The sequence below is a fragment of the Artibeus jamaicensis genome, unplaced genomic scaffold, assembly GCF_021234435.1.
Source record: "Artibeus jamaicensis isolate MK-2021 breed Jamaican fruit bat unplaced genomic scaffold, CSHL_Jam_final scaffold_461, whole genome shotgun sequence".
Taxonomy (NCBI): domain Eukaryota; kingdom Metazoa; phylum Chordata; class Mammalia; order Chiroptera; family Phyllostomidae; genus Artibeus; species Artibeus jamaicensis.
The window spans coordinates 5,651,595-5,674,523 of NW_026522045.1; the positions used below are offsets into that span (position 1 = coordinate 5,651,595).

The window sequence follows — 22,929 nt, forward strand, 5'->3', positions numbered from 1 at the left end:
TACAAAATAAGATATTAAAGATGATACAGAATGCATATTAGAAAAAGGCCTGGAGACAGGTTTGGTTTGAGACTTTGCAAAATAGGAAAAGTCTGTGTGGGTACAGCCCTGTGGCAGGTTTTACAGATTGGAGAACAGAGCACCAGCTGAATTTCAGCGCCCCTCAGCCCCTTCTTGCTATGGCTAAAATGTACAAACCTGGGTTTGATAGATCTTTGAGAGAATGGGTGATAGAATCAAAGGAAGGAGAAATAATATTGATCAGATCTCTTACTTCCATTCCTGTTCTCCAAAATTTGGCAGCCCATAGCATTTTTGGCTGTCTGAGAGCAGCAGAGATACTGCCCATCAATCCAGAAGCAAGGGTGGTATTTCTGTACCAGATCACTGTTATACCGGATTACTGTAACAGAGGAGAAAAGAAGATCACATCTGACATGCAGGAGAATCCACAATTTGCATGTTTTCCTTCCTCTTTGACTAAGCTTAGTGGTGAGCTTCAAACAACTGCCCCTTCATCAGCCACGTGAAGGGAAGCAGACAACAGGGTCAGTTGACTCCCATGCCTGACCCCAGAGATTTTCTGTGCAGTTCTTTTCAGTGGTCAATCAGGATGACTATCTCTTGGCCAACATGATAAGAATATCTGATGTCTCCAGAGCCCCAAACCAAAAATATATTATCTACATTTTCCCATGTAGCCATTACAGTCTTTTTGCAAGGCAGCTAGTTTTCCAGAAAGGGACGCAATTCAGCGAAGCCAAACTCTTACTCCAGCTTTCAATATACCAATGTCCCAGCTCCCTAAGTGATCTTTTAGAAATATTTATCTTAGTAAGAACTTCTGCATCATGCCTTCTGCGTTCATAGACTAGTCAATGGAGTGAGCTCAGGGGCAAATGAAAGTTATTTTCCTTCTACATGCTGTCTAGAATAAACATGGTTTCAATCTACCTAGGGCCACCAAGGTGGGTTTAACTCATTGTGGGAGATAAACTCAGTAGCTCCATTTCTGTTCCAGGTTTGTGAGACTCAGATCTCCCAGAAGCCAAAATACTTTGTAAAGAATAAAGTGGTCTGTAGATAGGAGGAATTGGTATTACAGTGGTCATTACTCATACCTTGATTATAGTATAATACTGTCACATCTCAAGAACCTTAACATGAAGTTAATTAGGCAAGTCATCCTGGGATCATGTTAGATAACAGAGAAGCAAAGACAACTGAAATAATTGACAATAGCTAGCATTGTGGCAAATACCTAGGCTGGTCTAAGGATATACGCATTTGAGGATGTACACATTTCAGTCTTTACTGATAAGAAGAATCCCTACATAACTTTTTTTAAAAGATAACAAAACAAAACCTTTCTCACTAGAGACCAGCTCCGGTCCTTAAGAGCTTGTCAGTCATATTCTACCCACTTAAGGCTTTTGAGGAGACCTAGAAGCTTCTGGTGGCCAAGTATAAAGGATTAATAGTGCTGTCTTAAAAAAAAAAAAAAAGTGGTGCCCTGGCTAGGTAGCTCATTTGGTTAGAGTGTCATCTTGATATGTCAAGGTTGTGGGTTCAGTGATCCCCCATGAGGGCATATACAAGAATCTACTGATAAATGCATAAATAAGTGGAATAACAAATTGATGTTTTTCTTTCTCTTTCTCTCAAATCAATGAATAAAATAAAATTAAGTGCTATCTTGATGTTTTTCTAAACATGGATTTGAAAATTTCTAACCACTCTACTTTGCCCACTCTGACTTCTCTTTTTCAGCACTCCCCTTCACCATTGCATGGTAGTGAGAGCTATTCAGATGGGGTGCAAGCTATAAGGGACTGCATCATCCATAGAGAATTTTTAAAATAATAGTAAAACCAACCAAACATCTATCCGACTTTTATTATTACTAGGTACTGGCAATTCTAAACAACATTCCATATACTCATCTCATCAAGAACTAATCGATTCCATCATCTGTCCCCTAACCCCTCATACCACTACCTTTCACCCAGGGGTCTGAATGCCCTTGGGTGCAGGTCTGGACACCAGTAGATATGCCAAGAATTCTTAACAACTAGTTACTCTGATAAACTAAGCTATGGTAATATGCTAATGAGGGAACATAAGGCTTCTTGCCCTTGCCTCCAGCACACGCATTAAGAACCCACTCTGGCCCTGGCTGGTGTAGCTCAGTGGATTAAGCGTGGGCCTGCAAACCACACAATCGAGGTTTGATTCCCAGTCAGGGCACATGCCTGGGTTGCAGGCCAGTTCCTGGCAGGGGACGCATGAGAGGCAACCATACATTGGTATTTCTCTCCCTCTGTCCTTCCCTTCCCCCCTCTAAAGATAAATTTTAAAAAAATTTAAATTTTTTTTAAAAAAAGAACCCACCCTGCATTACCAAATAATGTCTGCCTTTTAAGAGGTCACTCTAAGATGATGCCACTTTTTTGTTGGCTAATCCAGAGCTGGTATTTCCGGCAACTTAGGAGAGAATTGCAAAAGCAGAGTATCTGTTATAGACTGAATGTTTGTGTCCTCCAAACTTCATATTATGAAGCCTCCCAGTGGAATGGTATTGGGAGAGGAGGCCTTTGAGGGGGAATTAGATCATGAGAGTGGAATCCTCATGATGGGATTAATGCCATTGTAAGAAGCAACTCAAGAGAGAGATTCTCTTTGTCTCTGTGCCACGTGAGAATGTAGTGAGAAAGTAGCCAGTCTGCAAGCCAGGCCAGCATTCTCACCAGGAACCAAATCAGAGGCACCTTGACTTTGGACACCCCAGCTTCCAGAACTGTGAGAAATAAATGTTTGTTGTTTAAACCACTTGGTCTATATAATTTTGTTCTGACAGCTAAGACAGTGTTCAAGTAGGAAGGCTAGGAGAGACAGTTTACTTCACCAGTGCATAAGGAAGCAATAATGGTTGGTGCACATTCTTTAAGTACTTGATGGATTGGTGTTTCATATCCATATTTATCAGGACAATATCTAAAAATCTGTTTCAGGAATGAATGAATTTTTCCCCTATACTGGATGTTGGAGTTTTGCCAAAGCCACTCTTTTATTCATTTTGGTGAGGTCACATAATTTGCTTATTTTTAAAGTTGCAATTAGGATAGACTCTATTGAGATTGAGTAAACAAAGATTCTAGAGTGAATATAGCCAAATATCTGTGGTGCTATAACATAGAAGTGTCCACTGCTGTGTTCAAGGAAATGGAAGAAGAGAGCCTAAGGCTAAGTCCTCAGGCATACAATCTTTGCATGGAAGGTACCACTGAAAAAGAAAATGGCAGATGGATATGAGGTACCTGAGGCTCTCCTTTTTAAAATTGAGATGTAACTTACATATCCTAAAGTGCACAAATCTAAGGTATACAGCTAACTACATTTGTCTACTACTTGTTTACCATTTGTTTAACCACCACTCAGATCTAGCACCTCAGAAGGGTCCCTCATGCCTCTTCACAGAGAGACAGCCAAGGTTCTGATGAAGTTGCCTTCTCATGTCAATGATTTTTAATTGGTTCATTTTACCCTAAAGTGGGAGAACATCATTAGAGCGGGATTTTATGGCTCCTAGACTATCACCCTATTGGCATTACTAGCACCTAGTTCTGCCCTGGAGTTGTTAGAACTTGCATCTAAATCTCTCAGCAACTGTGGTTTTGGTTGTAAGGCATCTACTTTTTGGCTCAGGTTGTCAGCCCAAGCAGGTTAAGCAAGACATACACCCAGGTTTGGAACAAATGGAAAAAAATGCCTTCAGCAAAACATAAGAAGGGAAGGGAAGGTAGAATTGTACCTACCCATAGTAATGATCCAACTGAAGTGGTTATGTTTTCTGTTTGTTGTTTTTTTGGCTTTATTTTTTACAGTAATTTTACTTACTTAATGACCTTTAATAGAAGTGCATAATTAACATAGTAAGAGTAACATCTGTGTCATTAAGACAAGTTTACAATTGGTTATTCTTATTCTTGGCCATTACTGACACCTTGAATATAGTAGGCACTCAATTAATTTTTGTTGGGCTAACCTACAATTGATTTTGAAATTAGTACTTGAAGTGTAAAGGAGTTACTAACTTGTATATGCTCATTTTTCTCTTTTGTTTCTCCTTCAGCTAGTATATCCACCCTCCACTACTTCCAAACTAAATCTTAGCTTTCCATCAATGTGGAGTACTTGTTAGTGGTGGTTGTGTACTCCTACAGAAAAATCAGTTAACACAACTATTTATTGGTCTTTCCGTGTACAAGGCACTGTGGAGAGAAACAAAGAAATACAAATATATATGCCCTCTGGAGCTCTTATCTAAGCCCCTGTAAATATTTCCCTGGCTTGGAAATAGCCTGTTCATTCAGATCCTGACACTTATTAACTGAGTGCCTTTGTGAAAGTTATTTAATCTCTCTGTACTTCAGTTTTCTCATTTATAAATGAGGATGATAAAAATAACTGCCTCATATGGTTAATATGAAGAAAAATGAATTAATACTGGTAAAGAACTTAGAGGCTCCTGGATCATAATAAGCACTACTGAAACATTTGATTGTTTTGCACTTCCAGGGCTAAAGCAAGCCTCTTATCTCAAAACATACCAAGAACTAAACTGTGTGATACAAGATATCACCTACTTGTAATACTCAGCATAGCCTTACTCTAGAATAGAATCATGCACTGCCTAATGATGGGGATAGGTTCTGAGAAATGTGTCATCAGGCAATTCCATCATTGTGTGAACATGATAGACTGTACTTATACAAACCTAAATGATATAGCCTACTACACATCTAGGCTTATGTTATAGCCTATTACTCATAGGCTACAAGCCTATATAGCATGCTACTTATACAAAACTACACAAGATTAAGTCAATCACAAGAGAAAATTATGTAATACAGAGATGTGGTAAACACTAGATGTATTGAAGCTGCTGCTCGTGTAAAAATGGCATACTGTTTTACAGCAAACATTTTTATAAGTAGAATAAGTATATTCTAAAATAACAATAAAAGTGTAGTATAGTAAATACACAAACCAGTAACGTTGTTGTTTATTATTATTATCATCAAGTGTTATGTACTATACATAGTTATATTTCTGTACTTTTGCATGAGTAGTAGCTCAGTAGGCTTGTGTATACCAGCATTACCACAAGTACGTGAGTAATGGGTTGCACTATGATGTTACTGGATCATAAGAATTCTTCAGCTCCACAATAATCTTATGCAACCACTGTCATATATGTAGTCTGTTATGAAATAGTCTCTTGTTGACCAAAATGCCCTGACGCAGTACATGACTGTATCTTGCACCCAACTGCAGGTGCAATTTCTGGGCTAGAGAACCAAGCAGCATAAAACTGTATTATGACTTTAGTCTGTGGAGTCATATAGACCTAGATATGTGGTAAGAATCCACGTTTCCCCACTCACTAGCTGTGTGCTGTTGAGCAAATTACTTAACCTCTTTGAGCGTCAGTCCCTTCTCTGTAAATAGGTGAATAATACACACGTCATGAGTTTGTTTTGAGGGTTTAATGCGCTAGTACATTAGAACTACTTGGCCCATAGTAAGTGCTCATTAAGCATTAGTTATTATTGTTGTTTTGCCCAAGATTGCTATAAGAATTAAATGAGAAAATAAATATAAGTTATTTAGCTTGGTGTCTGGCACATAGCAACAGTCCAATAAATGACCTTTCTCTTCTTTACTCCTCTTTTAGCTTGAAAATTTTGATAATTTTTATTTTGAACAATTGACTTGCATTCAAGGGAGTGGATAGAGCTGGTATAACCAGCTACTGAGTATCATAATCTAAATGTTATTAAGACAAAGGGCTGTCATGCAATAACTCAACCATGCCGTTATCAGTCTGCCATCCTTCCTGTTTCTCTAGGCAGGCTTTCCTGATGCCAAGTCAACCACTTAATCTCTCAGTCACTTGACATGTAGCTATATATACACATGAATATGTGTGCATGCATCCTGTGCTACAAGCATTTATGGTCGAGTTTATCTGAGCACACTGTATGGCTTATATGAAATGCTGAAACTATATTCAAGTTTAGATCCTCATAAAGCTAGGAATATGAAATAATTCCTTGGAAACTATCTGCAATGAAGATATGTACAGTGCTTTACAGTTTTTCATGTGCTTTCACATATATCTCATCATCTGACACTTAGGACAAACTTGGAGGTAGATATAGCAGGCATTATTATTATTCCAAATTCAGAAAAAGAAAGGAAGCCTGAAAGAAACTTGTTGGCCTACTTGCCAGAGATCACTTTGCTTATTAGTGGTAGAAGAGGGCAGGGAACCAGGTTTTGTACTCTGACTACAACCATTCCCACAATCATCTTTTTTTTTTTTTGAACTGGGTATTACACATACTTGGGATTCAAAAAATTGCAATAACCATGGAATGCCACACTATACTACCCTTGTAATCAGTGTAAAGAATGGGACATTTTTCCCTGGCTGGTGTGGCTCAGTGAATTGAGAGCTGGCTTGCAAATTGAAAGGTCACTGGTTCGATTCCTAGCCAGGGCACATGCCAGGGTTGGGGGCCAGGTCCCCAATTGGGTACATGCAAGAGGCAAACATGTATCTCTCACACATTGATGTTTCTCTCTCTCTCTTTCTCCCTCCCTTCCTCTCTCTTTAAAAAAAGTAAATAAATAAAATCTTTTTTAAAATGGGACTTTTTATAAATAAAGAAATGGAAATACTTACAATTACAACATTGCCCTACAGAGATAGTGGTGGAATTGGGTTAGCCTAGTGTGTGGTACCCTCCTCTCCCTCTCCCCCTACCCCATCTCTCCTTTCTTTCCTCCATCTTTCCTTCTTTGGAAAGTTGTTTATTTTCCAAATAATTCTCACCATTTTTGAGCTGGTGAATCCAACGTTTCCTCAGTTCTTCTGTTGGGGAGAAGACATAGAGCGGCCCTTCATCATATACAACCTGGAGCAATGGACACACAGATTTTAGCAGTTAGGATTCAGAATAAAAGAAGAAAGACCCTGAAATAACTAATTTTAAGCTACAACTTTGCATATTCACAGTGGAAAACAAAGAAAGGTGGGATCTTCAGTCAGTGGCTGGGCTGGGATCATGTGAACTATCTGTACAATCCTTAAGCAATTCATATCCAGGGATGGAGGATTCAGAAGGTCTTAACTTTTAGTATATATTGAATACTAGGTTCTCCTGACTTATGTTTCAATTCATGTCTAAACTTAGTTCATAATGTTTCCCTCAGCCTGTGATGGAGATAGAATTTTTATTTATCCAACAAAGGCGATTTTATGATCCTATTAAACTTCAAGTTTGTGTAGAGGAGGATTGAAGTAATGATTTATATAACTTAGGTCTTGGTTAGTATATATGGATTATTCACCTGGATAATATGGAACCAAATTTTAAGTCATGACTAATTTTCCCCTCACTGACTAGTGGCTTCTCCTTGCCAATATTAGCCACTGTAAACCAAACATGGAACTACAAATCTACTTCAAAAAGAATAAAGTGTATATTAAGCACTCTCATCAAATTAAAGAGTCAATATTTTTGAACACTTCATAAGTACAAGGCACTGTACTAGGTGTTGTACAGGTGTATAAAATATATTACATGTTTTACAGACTTAATAGACTTCACATAGTAGATTCTAAGGTCAAATGTAAATTAATTTTGAATTATCTGCTGCTTAACTTTTTCCACTAGTCCAGCCAAACAACATTATCTTGTTAAAATACGATGGTAGCAAAACTATGTTTAAAAAACCCTCCTTCACAGGTTTTGTAAACTTTGATACAGTTAAGGACATTAACAAGATCCTTTTACATTTTTCTCTTTACTTGTTAGTCTTGCTCTGCTCACAAATCCATGACAGAAAGCCCTCTCCCCTGAGACTTTCCACTTCCCTTTCTGGCTTTCACTGTTGCAGAGGCTGCTATATTCATGATGAGTAGCCTAGAGAGTTCTCAAGACTTGAGCAAGCCAAATTGAAGATTGAATCTCTTGTTCTCCTTTATGGCTTACAATGCATCTACCAAACATATGTTTATAAGGCCAGAATAGAATTTAGGTTTATATGTAAGTCTAATAATCCTTCCCCATATCAAACTTCCTAATACTCTTGCCCTCTCCTTTTCTGACTTTTCAACCCACATGACCACCATTAGACAGATATGCAGAACCAGAAGGAAGTGAAATGCTTACTCGACAAACAGCATCTTTCTCAATGCAGTTATCATATATCAGATACACTATAACAGAATTAAAGCCATTATGCAGTCTGTTTGAAGTGCAAAGACTAAAAGAAACTATGTTAGATGTGGAAAATAAAAAAGCAAAGGTTCTTAGATCATTCCAGTCTCACTTCTCAATCCAGTCTCCTTGCCCACCTCAACTTTTGTTTCCCTTCTCTTTGCTCCTCATTCTACCCCTAGTGATTACATTACAGGTACATTTGAGAGCTGGTAGGAGAAGATACTTCACCTGGAAGGGATAAGGAAACCTTTCAATGATTGAGATCTGCTCCATTTCACCAGACTCTTCACCCCTTCTCTGTAATGAAAAAGGAACCATGATTATTGGTTCATTCATTGTTCTTTCCTGGATTTTCTTTGGTACCATGAGTTCTTTGAAGTAACTCCAGAAGGCTCTTTTACAGACAATGCAGATTCTCGGTGACTGCTTCCCAGTAAAGACATATAGTCATAGGATCCAGAATACACTGATTAAAAAAAAACCTCAGACATTTTAAATGATTGTGGAAAGGGAGTTTACTCAATAAATGGTACTGGGACATTTAACCACTAATATTAGTGGTAGGGGGAGGAGTTAAGTAGATATTTCATACCATACACTAAAGTAAATTCTCAGTGTATTCAAGAGCTTAACATTAAAAAAACCCTGAATCACTGAGGAAAAAACAAATGACTATACAATCTTGTGCGTCAAAGCCTTTCTAATATAATGGTAAAAGTTAGAATGATGAAGTAAAATGTGAACTAATTTGATGATATAGACTTTGAAACCCAGTATGGTAAAATACCATAAACAAAATATACAGATAAATGAGAATCAGGAAAAATAATTTCAACATATATTACAGTTAAATGATTGATATGCTTAATATATCAAAATCTCTAAGAAAGTACTAGGAATAAGGTATATATTTTAATAGAAAATCGGCAAAAAATTAATAGGCAATTCACAAATGGAAAATACAAGTTAGCTGTAGATGTATAATTGTTCAACCTTATGAGTAACAAAAATTTGTAAAATAAGGCAGCAATGAAGTACCATTTTTCTTGGTTTCCAAATTAACAAACATTTAAAATATCTGGTATTGAAACAAATGAGGGGAAATAGATATTCTCATACATAGTTCGTAGGAGTATATAAAATTCAAATTTCACTTCTAGAAAACAAAAATAGAATAAAAAGATTAAAAAACTCAAAGTGCACAGATTTCATAGGAATTTATTATAAGGAAAACATATAAAGATGTTCCTCCAGCATGGTTTAAATATCAAGTAATTGGAAGCAACTTAAATGTGGGGATTGGTTAAACAAATTACAATACAGTACATCCATGATAAAGAATACTAGGCAGTTATGAAACTCATGATATTAAAGAGTATCTATTGTCATGAGAAAAGTTTTCATATATTGCTAAATTTAAAATGTAGGTTGTAAAGCAAGATATATAGTATAATTTTGTGTTTTAAATATATCACATATATTAGTGCAGATGTATGTGTTGCTAGTGGAGAAAAATATGCACCAATATGTAGTTGTTTTCACTGGTTGATGAAATAATATATGATTTTATCTTCTTTTTGTGACTTTTAAATATTTTTAAAAGTTCTATAATAAATATTCACTACTCTGTAATCCAGAGAAAAATAAATGATGTTTAAAAAATTAATTCAGTAGGTGGTATGTCCAAGAAAGGCTGTGGGAAATGAGAGGAGAATAAATGAGCTATTTTTAAAATCTCACATGTTTCAGGGCCTCAGGATTCTAGCTTTCAGACTAACTCAAGCTTGTAAATCTGATCCTGGTAACTGAGGGAGTAAAACCAACCATCTCTGATCAGTTTGAAAACCTGGTTTGATGCCATCTTGGTTTGATGTTTTGTTACACATTTTCCAGGATAAGTGAGTTGTTCTACATCTGAAGGAAAGATGCTGAGACTCCATATAATCAGTACATGGCAGAGTGAAAAATTTTAAAGAAGCTTTTTTGTGTGTATTCCAGATTGCACAGCATCACCAGCATATTTACAGAGAATTGAAGCGTTCCAAGTTTCTTAACCACTCCTCTACCAACACCCTGCTTTGTCAATGGTCTCTTCTTACCAGAATCTGTCTTTCAGGAGGAGGATTTTTTTCAGGAACCACTGTTTCAACACAGGTGATCTTCTCAACATCTATTGAACCCTTCTTACTGCCTCTTCTCTGAGAAAGAGAATGAGGAAGAAAATGGAGAAAGATTAAGAGTGATTAAGCAATCAGATGATTAGATTTTGTTATCTAATCATCCAACATAGTGAGGTGACACCCACACTCTATTATCAGGACCTACCATTTTGAAAAAAGATTTCAGATCTATTAATCTTACTCTTTTTTGACTGCCAGATGGAGGGCAAATACTATGGAAGAGTACATGACTGTGTATTTTCATCATAAAAAATAAAGCAATTTTCAAGTCTTGGATTTCATTTTCAAAAATCATTTAATTATTGCTCACCAAGTGGCCAGATCCCAAGGTAAGTTTTCCCCCACAGCTACTTAGTAACTTTGAATTTTTGCTCCCACATGGCTGTAGCTAATTCTAGGCTAGAAAACATTTTGCCAAATTTGAAATATACTGAAGTCCCTTCCATCATTCTCCAACCAAGAAGCCTGTGCTTCCTTCCCAAGGAATATCTAAGGCCAAATCCTTGATACTCAGGTTTCACAGCAGAGAAACTTACTCCACGTTCAAAATCATACTCATAGTAGGAAAGTTTGTGCATGGTCAGGAGAAAGAGGCGCTTCTTGAAGTTTAAAGGTGATGTTTTCTTTTTCTGCTGGGATCGCTTCAGGAAGATGCTCTCCAGTATCACTGTAGCCATAGCTTGGTCTTTGTGGAGCTCACTTGTGTGCTGTTGATAATGAAAGTTCTTGACATTAATCCTCATTTCTCCTGGTTCCCTTCAGCCTAGGCACATAGTTTCAAATGAAACAGAAATGTGCACAGCTAACAAAGGACCTTCTTCCTACTTTGTGGTCCTCCTTCCACATTCCCCATCTCTTTCTGTTTTTAGGTATAACGGATGTGCATTGGATTGAGAGAATTGGTTCAACATTGTAAGCTCACATAAACTGAGTTTTTGTGTAAGGCAATGTAATGCTCTGGATGTCAAATGAGATATACCTGTGTGCTTGGTAATATTTAGAGACAAATTTATACTAACCAGCCTTTTACAATAAGTTCGGAATCTGTCACCAGCAAAAGTCTCTGTGTAGCTGTTGACTCTGATATCCCCAAAAGAGATAATGTAGGTGCCAGAACTCCACTGAAGCAGATTATTGGATTTTCCATTCCTAGTTTCCTAGATGGTGAATGTAATTTTTCAAACATTGTCTTACTAAGGTCTGTAACTGAGGGGTTTAATAAGGATAAGGAGGCTGCACCTGCAGTTATGGATGAATACTAACGGCCACGCAACCAATTTTTGCCAATCACCCACTAGCTGAGCTACAACTAATAGAAGCTATGTTCTAAAATTTAAAAAAGCAACAATTTGGGGGGAGGGAGTTGTTTTTGTTTTTTGACTTTTCTCCACCTTTTTGCTTAGATTAGTTCTTAAGCAGCATCATGAAAATGATGAAGTAATCTTACTCTTAGGTATGCCATCTCTGGTCTTTATAAAATGTAACTTGTTTAGCTTCTCCAAACTTACAATACCCCAGAAAGATTTAGTTTAGGTAACTGAAATACAGAAAAGCAAAGGAAGTTATAAAAAGTCACCATTGTTTTTTTTTTCTTTTTATTCACACAAAACAACCGACACTTTATATCAAGATCTTACATTACGGCCCTGGCTGGTGTAGCTCAGTGGATTGAGCACAGGCCTGCAAACCAGACAATCGCGGTTCGATTCCCAGTCAGGGCACATACTGGGGTTGCAGGCCGGTTCCCTGCAGGCCAGTTACCAGCAGGGGACGCACGAAAGGCAACCATACATTGATGTTTCTCTCCCTCTCTCCTTCCCTTCCCCTCTAAAGATAAATAAATAAAATTAAAAAATAAGATCTTACATTACTAATTTCAAACCTTCATTAGAAAGGTAAAATGAAAATATAAATACTGTCACAAATACAGAGCACTAAATAAATACTGAAAAAATCAACATTCCCCCACATGTTTTTTTTGTAGTGAGCTTTTTTTCCTGGGGTGGATTTAGTTTTTAAACTAAACTCCTTACACTTTTGGTGACACCAAGGAAGCAGAATAAATAAAGTCAGAAAGATTTTTATTTTTTCCACTTATGAAGCACAGACTATTGCTCACACCAGGAAAGTTAAGGGAATGGTTTTTATTGAAGCCTGAGGCTATCTGTGCCCTTGCATTGCTCTTATTTTTGGTGTAGAAGGGCTTATTTTCATACTGGGAAGACAAAAATAGGTTAATGGAAAACCAGAGATGTTCAGAATGATCCACTGTATGGATGCCATTATCCTCTGGGGGGTGAATTAGTTCATGGTTTGTAAGTGATCTTTCAAGAAAAAACTGGTCAAAGGAGCAAACCTTTTCCTGCACCCTGCCACACAGTTCTCTTCCCTGACTCCCTGGTTTAAATGGTCTCTTACAGAAATTACAAACTTATAAGAGTTTACAAGCAATGAGAATCCTTTTTAACATTCACATTCAACTCAAACTCCAAAGAGTTTTCTTTTGATGTTAAAAATATTCATTTACAGAGAAGTAGTGGTAACCGACTGATAATACTCTATTCTCTGGAACTGCCAACTCATTGAGACCTCTGTAATAATATCACATTTATTCCCATGGTGAATTCCAATTAAATACCTCTTCAAAAGCAAAGGTTCAAATTACGGAAGACAAAATAAAATCCTAAAAAAACTGAGTAGCTTAACCAGTAAATTGGCTCTGAAGCTTCCCAACAAAACATGTCCAGGTATACTTTTATTTTTATTTATTTACGTATTTGTTTAGCTGAGTAAAGCACATCCAGCATTTTTACCTTCCGTTTTGTTGAAAACTCTTGGCGGGTACACTCCGTTCTCAGGTGTAACATCTGCTTCAGTCTTGATCTCTGTTCTTATTTCCTATGAGACAGGTTCTTCTAGAAGCTGCCTCTGCTCTTTTTCATTTTTAGAACAGATCCAGTTTGTACAAAAGGAAGGCTTTCTCTCTTTCAAGTGTCTTTGTTGGGGTAGGATTTAGTGTTGTTGGTCTAAGTATGAGGAAGTAAGTCTCTCATTAACCATCACCCTTGTAAGCAAGGGGTGAAATGGCCTCTACCCTCACTGATCTGAAGGATTACTAGGATTTCCGATTCTTTTTATTAAAGTACAAATGCAAGGATTTTCATGTAGCCACCTTTTTTCATTCTCCCAGCTCCACACAAAGCAGCAGAATTCAGAAAGAGAATGCCATCTTATAGACTGCACTATGCCAAGGAATATATATGCACTATATATATTCATACACACACACATATTCCTCGGTATATATATCAGTAAAATATCACTGCAGAATCAGAATATATATGTATAACTGTATATATATATGACATTCATGTCACTTCTATTTTATATAGATATAGATATAGATATAGATGATATAGATATAGGTAGATATATTACCATGGAATCAGTAAACTAAACCACCCTTGGCTTCCATTTTTAATCATACCAAGATAAAACACTATTAGGGACAACACCAGAGCAAAATTCAGAAAATTTTATAGCCTGCCTATTATTAGGAAGAGTCCAGGAGATGCTAGTTAGAAATAACCAGTTAATCATAGTTCAAATGACTACTTAGCCAGAATATCCAAGAAGAAGTGCTTTTCTGTATATCTTCTTTAAAGCATTATTTAATTGTTCAGCAAGATTCTGGTTCCATTTTCTCCTCAGGAAAATGGAAGGAAACACCTGTTTCTCTCAGTGTAGTCTACCTGTCAGGCATTTTATACACATTATTTTATTTATTCCTTACAACAAACAGACAAGGGAAATGAGGCTCATGGAGATTATATGATTGCTCAGTATCATCCACCTGGACTCTACAACCCTTGCTGTTTCTGTGGTACCTCACTGCTTCCCAGAGGGATTTTCCCCCTACTTCATTCAGGTATGATGCCATCTATCTCAGCATCTTGTCATTTCCCATGGTTATCATCAAACAACCTCTCTTCATCTTCTAGAAACTTAACAATGGTAATTAAGTTTCTTTGTTGCTATGGTTATGATATTTTAAAGAAAAGTTCTCTTCTGGTTCTAGAGCCAAGAAATTCTCAAACAAAATCTCAATCCCAACCTGAGAGACGCCTCTTGCAACTGAGAAGAGATTTTTTTTAGGCCAAATTTAGCCCACTGATTATACTCTAAATATGGTTGATAAATGATTCTATCAGATTTCACAGTTAAACATTAGGAAGATAGGAATTAGGAGGGAACAAAGAGTAACACAAAGTATGTGGTCCAACAAATAAGCCAGACTTGGGTTTGTCACTTGATCTGAATAAATAAGAATTTATTTTGAGAGAGGAAAACTATATCACATGTACAAGAATATTCATGGCACCACTGTCTATAATTGAAAACAAACAATTTCCATATCCATCAATAGGAAAGTGGGTAAACAAAGTGTTATGCAGTCATCCTATGTGTTTCAAAATGCAAAATACACATACTTTTGACTTGGTAAATGATGCTTATACAGAGATCCTAATATCATGGGAAAATAATCAGAAGTAATGTTAAACAAGGAGTTGAAATATTTTGGGGAAAAGGTATGTTGGATGAATGAATGGACAGATGGATATAATGTCAAGAAAAATAAGCAAACTACAAATAGTATGTGCAATACAATATCAAATATAAGAATAATGCATGGAAAAAATGGAAGGTAATATGTCCAAATAATAATGTTTCTGGATAATGAGCTTATAATTAATGTTTTATTTTTAATATCCCTATAATTGAATCATTTTCTATAATGAATATGTTATTCTGATATCAAAGAAAAAAGAAATAGAGATGTTTAAAGCAGGGAAAACAAAAACTAAAAAAAAACCCAAAGGAGCACACAAGTTCAGAGTGAAAGATGGGCACACCAGCAGTCACCCTCAATCTGATGCTGAATGTAAATTTGCAAATTGGCTTTCTTTTCATCATTACTTGGCCAGAATCTACTCTTTAGTGCAGAGCAGAAGAGATTACGAATCCCAGAGATCCAGAAGTTTCCAAAACCACAGAAGAAAATGTGAAATGTTAACATGAAATGCTGAAGAAGAACCAGAGCACCAGGACCTCTTGGAATGACCACAGCAGATGAGAATTTCTCTTGTTAGCATGTAGCCAGAAAACTGATTCTGGCTGGAAGTCCTCACTATATATTTGGTTGTCTGTAGCACTGACCGTGAAGCTTATCATCAGATAATTAGGTTTCACTAGGGCTTGAAAAGAGCTTTGGGGATCTTAACAAGAGTAATTAAATATCTTTGTTGCTTTGTTTCTTTGCTTTGGTTATGATATTTTATTGTATTTTTATTTTTAAGAGACTTTATTTATTTTTAGACAGGGAAGGGAAAGAGAAAGAGGGAGAGAAACATCAATGTGTGGTTGCCTTTTGCACGTCCCCCACTGGGAACTTGGTCCAAAACCCAGGCAGGTGCCCTGCCTGGGAATCGAACTGGCGACCCTTTCATTCACAGGCCAGTGCTCAATCCACTGAGCCATACCAGCCAGGGCGTGGTTATGATATTTTAAAGAAGAGCTCTTTTCTGGCTCTAGGGCCAAGAAATTCTCAATCAAAATCTAAGTCAGAACCTCAGAGATGCTTCTTACAACCGAGAAGAGATTTTTTTGTAGGCTACTAAGATAAATAAATCTTAAGACATTACAGTAAGAACGCAAGTTGTTGAAGAATATGCACAATTTATATAAAACTGTAGAACATGCAAACCAATACTAAATATTTTATGGATACTTACATATATAGTAATAATACAAAAACACACCTAGGAATGACAAATACTGAAGTCAAGATACTGCTAACTTCTAAGGATGAAGGGGACCTAATTATTTGATTGTGAAGGAGTACACAAGAAGGTTTTTACTCTGGGGACAATATATTATTTCTAAAAAACACCAGAATTATGGCACAATGTTAGGACTCTGTAGAACTAAGTGGTGAGTACATGAGTGTAAGGATATTTTTTGTACTTTTGTCTATTTGAAATATTTCATAATATAAAAGAAAGTTCACTCAAAGTTTTACATCCACTGTAAGCAATAACAACCTAAGGTACAAAAAAGTGGACATTTCACCTACCCCCTGAGATTTTGTCCCATCAATAATGAAAAATCCTAGCCCTGGCTGGTGTAGCTCAGTGGATTGAGTGCAGGTCTGCAAGCCAGAGGATTGCGGTTCAATTCCCAGTCAAGGCGCATGCTTGGGTTGCAGGTCAGTTCCCTGCAGGCCATTTCCCCACAGGGGATGCACTAGAGGCAACCATACATTGATGTTTCTCTCCTTCTCTCCTTCCCCTCTAAAGATAAATAAAATCTTTAAAAAAATAAAAATAAAAAATAAAGTCAGTCTTCATTTAAAAAAAAATAATGAAAAATCCTAAAAAAGGAGAAACAGTGAGTGACTATAGGAATCTACCAGTTAGTATCTCCTTGAGGAAGATTTAAAGAAAAATATGAGAAAACCTGGCAGGATTGGCAAGAATCCTCATGTGGGAAAAAGTACAGTTAACCATTTATAAGGACAAATCATCTTTTCTAGCATGGAGGAGTATAGCAAAGGAAAATGTTCCACAGTCCTCTGTACTTACCACCATTTCCTCTTTTGCCAAATGTTCTACTTTTTTCTGTGCATTATTCTTACATTTGAAATTATATTGCACATACTATTTGTAGTTTGCTTATTTTTCTTAACTTTACCTATCTATCTGTCCATTCATTCATCTATCCGACAAACATTTTTCCCCAAATCTCATATTCTTGTATAACATTACTCCTGATTGTTTTCCCATTTAGGATCTTTATATAAGCATCATTTACCAAGTCAAACTATGTATATTTTGCACTTTAAAATATATTGACAAAATAGTTTGCAGAAACAGTATGCCAATTTCCATTCTTTTTAGCAGTTTTTGAGAGCCTGATTTCCCTCTACTTTTACCTCTTTCGTGCTCCATTTCTAATCATTTTCTATTGTTTTTATTGCAAATTAGCCTGTTTTCTCGCTGAACCAATGATCTTGAGCATTATCTTCTAACCTTCAACTTGTCTAAAATTTAACATCTTTTGACTCGCGAGAATTTTCTTCTGGGAACGAACTAATATACTATAGTTCTTTTTTTTTTCAAGGAGGCAAGACAGTGAGATGAGCTAATCCTTGTTTCAGATAACCAACATTAACCATAAGGGCATCTGGTGATGGTTCTCAGAGGGTGAGATTGGCAGGCTGACATTAAGGTTTATGTTTCCAGTGCTCTCTGAATACCTTCAGTCAGTGCGCATGAACCTTTATAGAAACTGAAAGTCACACGTGGCCCATTTGTTTCAGGGTTCTCTATCTCCTTCCCCTGATGGCTTCATTTGCATAAACCAAGCAGCTTTGGAGTGAATTAGGTCAAGGTCTGTCTCTAGCTTCTTGTTGGGCACTGCCTCACTGAGAATTTTAGTTCTCCCTTATTCCCTGGAGGGTGAAAAGCAGCAGATATCTATGGACTCTGTAGAGAACACTGAAACTGGCTTTCAAAAGCCATATTTTCTCTCCTTATACCTAAGTCACTTCCTGGTATAGATCTAGTCCACTGAAAGGAAACTCTCTGTAGGAAATTTGCTCTAATGGAAATAGTAAATCATATTGATGATAATTTAAGATGGCGCCGAGACCCCAGAAGTGAATGGAAAGTTGTACTAGTTCTCACCAAAAGGAGTTTACAAAGGATTCTAAACAAACACATCACTACTCATAAGCAACAAGAATTTGGATTTTAACACAAGCAGATGATTTAAATCATCTGAATATAAAAGAGGTCATAATAGAGCAGACAGGGCTAGCCCTGAGGGATACTGTTTTTGTAAAATGCTTTAAGTTCCATGAATATTTGCATTTTGTGGCTTGTATGGAGGGTGACATTGTTTTATCAAATAACTGAGACTCTAAAAAGGCTGTAGCACTCTTGGTTCAGAGGTTTGACATGCAAAATGAGGGAAGGAGAAGAACTAGCACAAAACTAACAGCACAGAAGATAGCCCCTGGGATAGTAGGCCCCTGACTCTGGAAATGCACGGCATGTAATAAAGATTTAGAGCTTGAAGAGCTGGGTGGCATAGAAACTGGATCAGGATTCCTTTTGGAAGTACAGGAACACATCCAAGGATGTCTTGGTCAGGGCTAGCAATCCTGTTTGTTCTAAATGCCACACCATTGGCTCTGGGAAGGCCCTCGGGGGACACTGGCAGATTTCAGGCACAATGAAAATAATAACCAATACTTAGCAATTACTGTTAGCACTTACTGTTGCCAGGCCCTGTCTTTAACTTCTTTATATATTCTAACACACTTACTGATCCCAACAATCTTAGGAGGAAGATAATAGGAGAATAAAGGAAAAGAGCAGAGCAAGAAAGGGGCAAGAAAAGCAATTTAACAATTATTAAGTGCTAACTCTGTTCCAGGAGATACGGTAATGAACAAAATAAAGAAGAGAATGAAGAAGAGGGAGTACAGGTAGACAGAGAAAGAAAGAGCAGAGGAGAAGGAGGATGAAGAGGAGGAGGGGAGAGGAAAGGAGAACAGAAATGATGAAGACAAGAGAAAAGAAAGCCATGCACATGGCAGACAATGTGAACAGGGAAAACCTCAGGGGTTGGCCACACAGTCTGGTCTGAGACTGTGGCTGAGGCTAATGCTGAGGCTGCTTTCTTCTGGCCCAGTCCCTTACCCACTAATACCACGAGGCGGGTGCACACAGTCCTTCCAAAAGCCAGTTCTGGTCCTGGTAACGTTGACCCAGTGCAACCTTAAGGCAAGTAGCCCAAACCCTGGTTTAGCTGGTGCTTTTCTCTAGCTTATAAAGGTCAACAGTCTATTGCAGAATGTGAGCTTTTACTGCTTTCTCAGACTATCTGCATCTTAAAATGTTTTCTTCTAAGGGCCTCAACGACAGAAGTACATATTTTGGGTCTCCAAGCAGTATTTGAACAAAGGGCTTATTTTTATCCTACTGCCACCTACAGTGTTACTTTTCAGACAAGTTTTGCAAAGGTGCCCCTTTATAACATTTGCTACCTGTTCAGATGGTCACCTAGCATCGCTTTTTTTCTCTTCCTGTTCCACCCTAGACCTACTCAGAAAGGACTGTTACAACCTATTCTGATCATCAGAAGGCATCGTCAGGGCCTTGTGGTGATGACACTCCCACCCTCGGTCAGCCTGCTCCGCCAGCCGACTATATGGCAGCAGCCATGCTTTCTCTCTGGCTTTCAGGGGTCCTGCAAAAGGTACTTGCTGTTGCCACCCAGCCCCTGCCATGCCCCAAACCCACCTCAGTCCTGACTTAATGCAGGTAGCTTCCCAGATGCATTGAGTTGCCAGGACTTTGAAGGTGGGACTTGATCTCAGAAGACACTGGTCCTGGAGACATATTCTTACAGTCCAGAGAGGAAGGACAGTCTGAGCAAACCCCACCCTTTCGCAGCCACTCAGTTCCCTTTTTTTGTTTCCTGACTTAAACCAATGCCTTTTTTTTCTTCTTCTCAGCAACATGGTATCTGGTTCCCTGCTGCTGTCCCTATTCTACCCCCCCCACCTCAGCTGTCTCCACCCTTCATTTGCTTGGGACCTCTGACACTTCTATCTCCAGTCCCCTCTGAAAGAATCCTTCTCAATATTACTGGGGTTACTGAGACTCTAGATGGGGCTGGGTTGAGGAAAAAGGTTGTCAGGCCCACCTCCTCAAGGTAAAGGGACAACATACCTAAAGAATTGTGAGGATGATCAGCAGAGGGAATGAAGACTTACAGGAAAGAGGAAAAATACAGATCTACAAAGACAAAACAAAAGGACTAAAGGGGAAGAGTGCCTTTAGTCTTATATCATCCAAGGCAGAGGAGACTTGGGTCACACTGTAAACTTGATAGTGAAGGATAGAGAGTACTCATGAAGAGACCCCAAAGTAAAGAGCTTGACAGAAGGAGAGCCAAGACTTCCCCTGCTGAGTCATTTTCTAAGAAAGCATTTTCTCTACAGATAAAAATGTCTAAATGTAAGCCCACACGAAGATTTGTGACCTTCCCCATTTTCTGTGGATGTTAATTTTCCCCTTTAAACAGTTAGTCTCAGGGATTAACTCCTAATTTACACTTTTCTCATTAATTCTATAAAGTGAGAAACTGAATTAGGTATGTTACTTAAAGCCTGAATGTATCTTCAGTCACCTCCAGAGCAGTTTTCTCCCAGGGCACTCTCCTAGGCAATTCAGCCAGTACTGGCTACAGACTGGAATGGTGGTAGAGCCCTTGGTGATTGATCTGCTTACCTATCTTGACATATCAGGCATTGCCATGCTTACATGACCCAGGTGCTATATAATAATGTAAAAACACACCATAGATCCCACTAGAAGTTTGTCAGAATTTTTAAGACAACAGGACTTGTTTTTAAAAAGCATTTGTAGGGTAGTGCAGTGGTTTATCCTCACATCTGGATAACATAGATGGGCGACAAGTGTTGTATAAGCTTCCTATTTTAAAAAATTTTTTGAAGATTTTATTTATTTTTAGAGAGAGGGGAAGGGGGGAGAAAGAGAGGGAGAGAACCATCAATCTATGGTTGCCTCTTCAGCGCCCCCAACTGGGGACCTGGCCTGCAACCAAGGTATATGCTTTGATTGGGGATTGAACTAGCGACCCTTTGCTTCACAGTCCAGCACTCAATCCACTAAGCCACACCAGTCAGAGGTGATCTTCCTATTTAATTGACAGTTTTTGTCCTTTCAACTAGTCACCCCTGAATGACTGCTGCAGTCGCCTGCCTGAGAGTTGCTCAGAGACATTTGCTTTCCTCCCTCTTTCTTCAGTCACATTCTACTTGTTGTCACATGCCCTGTCCTTTCTCAAGGTGCATCTTGGGGTGATGAATGGGGATTGATAAGCATACAGTGGGGATATGGACAAGGAAGAGTAGGACAAGGGAAAAGGGAAAGTAAACTTAGGTGTTTCTTTGCCTTCTGCCCACTAACATTCCTCCAGCACACTTGGCTAGAAGATTCACAATGTAAGATAAGGTTCTGTACTTGGTGCTATCATATTCAACATTTTTTATTAATGAACTTTGAGGAATCTATAAAAAGAAGCCTAGCTAATCAGTGAATGGTGTAAGGCTTTTGTGAGCTAGATGGAATGACAGAATCAGATCAAACAGCTTCCCAAAACATCTTAATCACCTGATGTAATAAGGTGATTCAACAAAATGTATTTTGTTGAATACATTCAACAAAATGTATTTTACCAGAGCTAAGGGTTACATCCCATAACTGGGCACTCACATTGAACTTCAGATGACCCAGGTAAAATTTGGGCAGCAGTAAAACTTGTGAAAATGTTTCAGAGGTTTTTACTGATAGTAATAGAGAGAAATGTCATGTCAGTAACATGGCTGCCAAAAAGTACAAGGAGACACTAGGCTTCCTTGCAGAAGTAACATATCTAGATAGAGGAACATGAAAAAGCCACTTGCTATGCACGGCCAGGCCATATCTAAAGTTCTGTGTTCAGTTTTAAGTGCCTCACCTTAGGGAATATTAATGAGCAGGAATATGTCCAGAATAGACACCAGGATTGGTGAAGATAATGGAAACCAAAGTCACGTCATATGAGATATAATAGAAAGAACTAACAGAAGCTATGTTCCCTGTCTTCACATTTTCATGTTATTATTATCTAAAACCTCTAGAAACTCCTCAAATTCCAGTGAGACTGCCTAAGAGCCTAAAGAAAAGAAAATGTTGTGTGACTACAGGCTGGCTGTTTAGCAAAGAAACTTTTAAGAAATGTAGCAAGGGAGTGGTAACATTTTTATTTTCTTATTCCCAGAGACCATCCAACAAAATGGGAATGGGATTATCAGAGAATCAGCTTGGGACTCATGGGTGTTCCTCAAAGGTTATGCAAACAGAAGACTCTAGGCTCTCCTATTTTCTCAGCCCCTAATCCACTGGCACCTCCTCCTGTGTTCCTGCCCAAATTCTTTCTCTTCATCCTCTTGTACCCTACAGATACCCCTGTTTCCCTTGTGTGATGCTGTGGTTAAGTGCAAGACTGTGGTATTAAACTACCTGGAAAAAATTCCACCTCTACAAAATAATCATCTGTGTGGCTTTAGTTAAGCAATTTTATGTCATGCTTCGGTTTCCTCACCTGTTAAATACTATAATAATGGAATAAACTGTGTCAGTTATTAGGATTAAAAGTAGTATATAAGATGGTTAGGAAAATGCCTGGCACATAATAAATGCTCAGTAATTGTTAGCTGTTACAATTACCAGGCCACAATAGTCATATTGTATAATGAATGGTAAGGGAACCCAGGCTCTGGAGTCAGATCACCTGTGTTTGTAACCCGGATCCACTGA

At 37.9% G+C, this 22,929-nt stretch overlaps 1 protein-coding gene across 1 annotated transcript in view; it reads right to left on the reverse strand.

Moving 5' to 3' along the window:
* Positions 1-19,989, reverse strand: part of BTK (Bruton tyrosine kinase) — a 30,729-nt gene extending 10,740 nt beyond the window's left edge. Inside the window, exons 1-6 of the mRNA XM_037130999.2 lie at positions 19,843-19,989; positions 11,011-11,181; positions 10,394-10,492; positions 8,523-8,591; positions 6,902-6,983; positions 275-403 (exon numbers count right to left, since the gene is read on the reverse strand). Coding sequence (XP_036986894.1) covers positions 275-403; positions 6,902-6,983; positions 8,523-8,591; positions 10,394-10,492; positions 11,011-11,151 — 520 coding nt within the window. The 5' untranslated portion in view covers positions 11,152-11,181; positions 19,843-19,989. The remainder of the gene's footprint in view (positions 1-274; positions 404-6,901; positions 6,984-8,522; positions 8,592-10,393; positions 10,493-11,010; positions 11,182-19,842) is intronic.
* Positions 19,990-22,929: the final 2,940 nt, after the last annotated feature.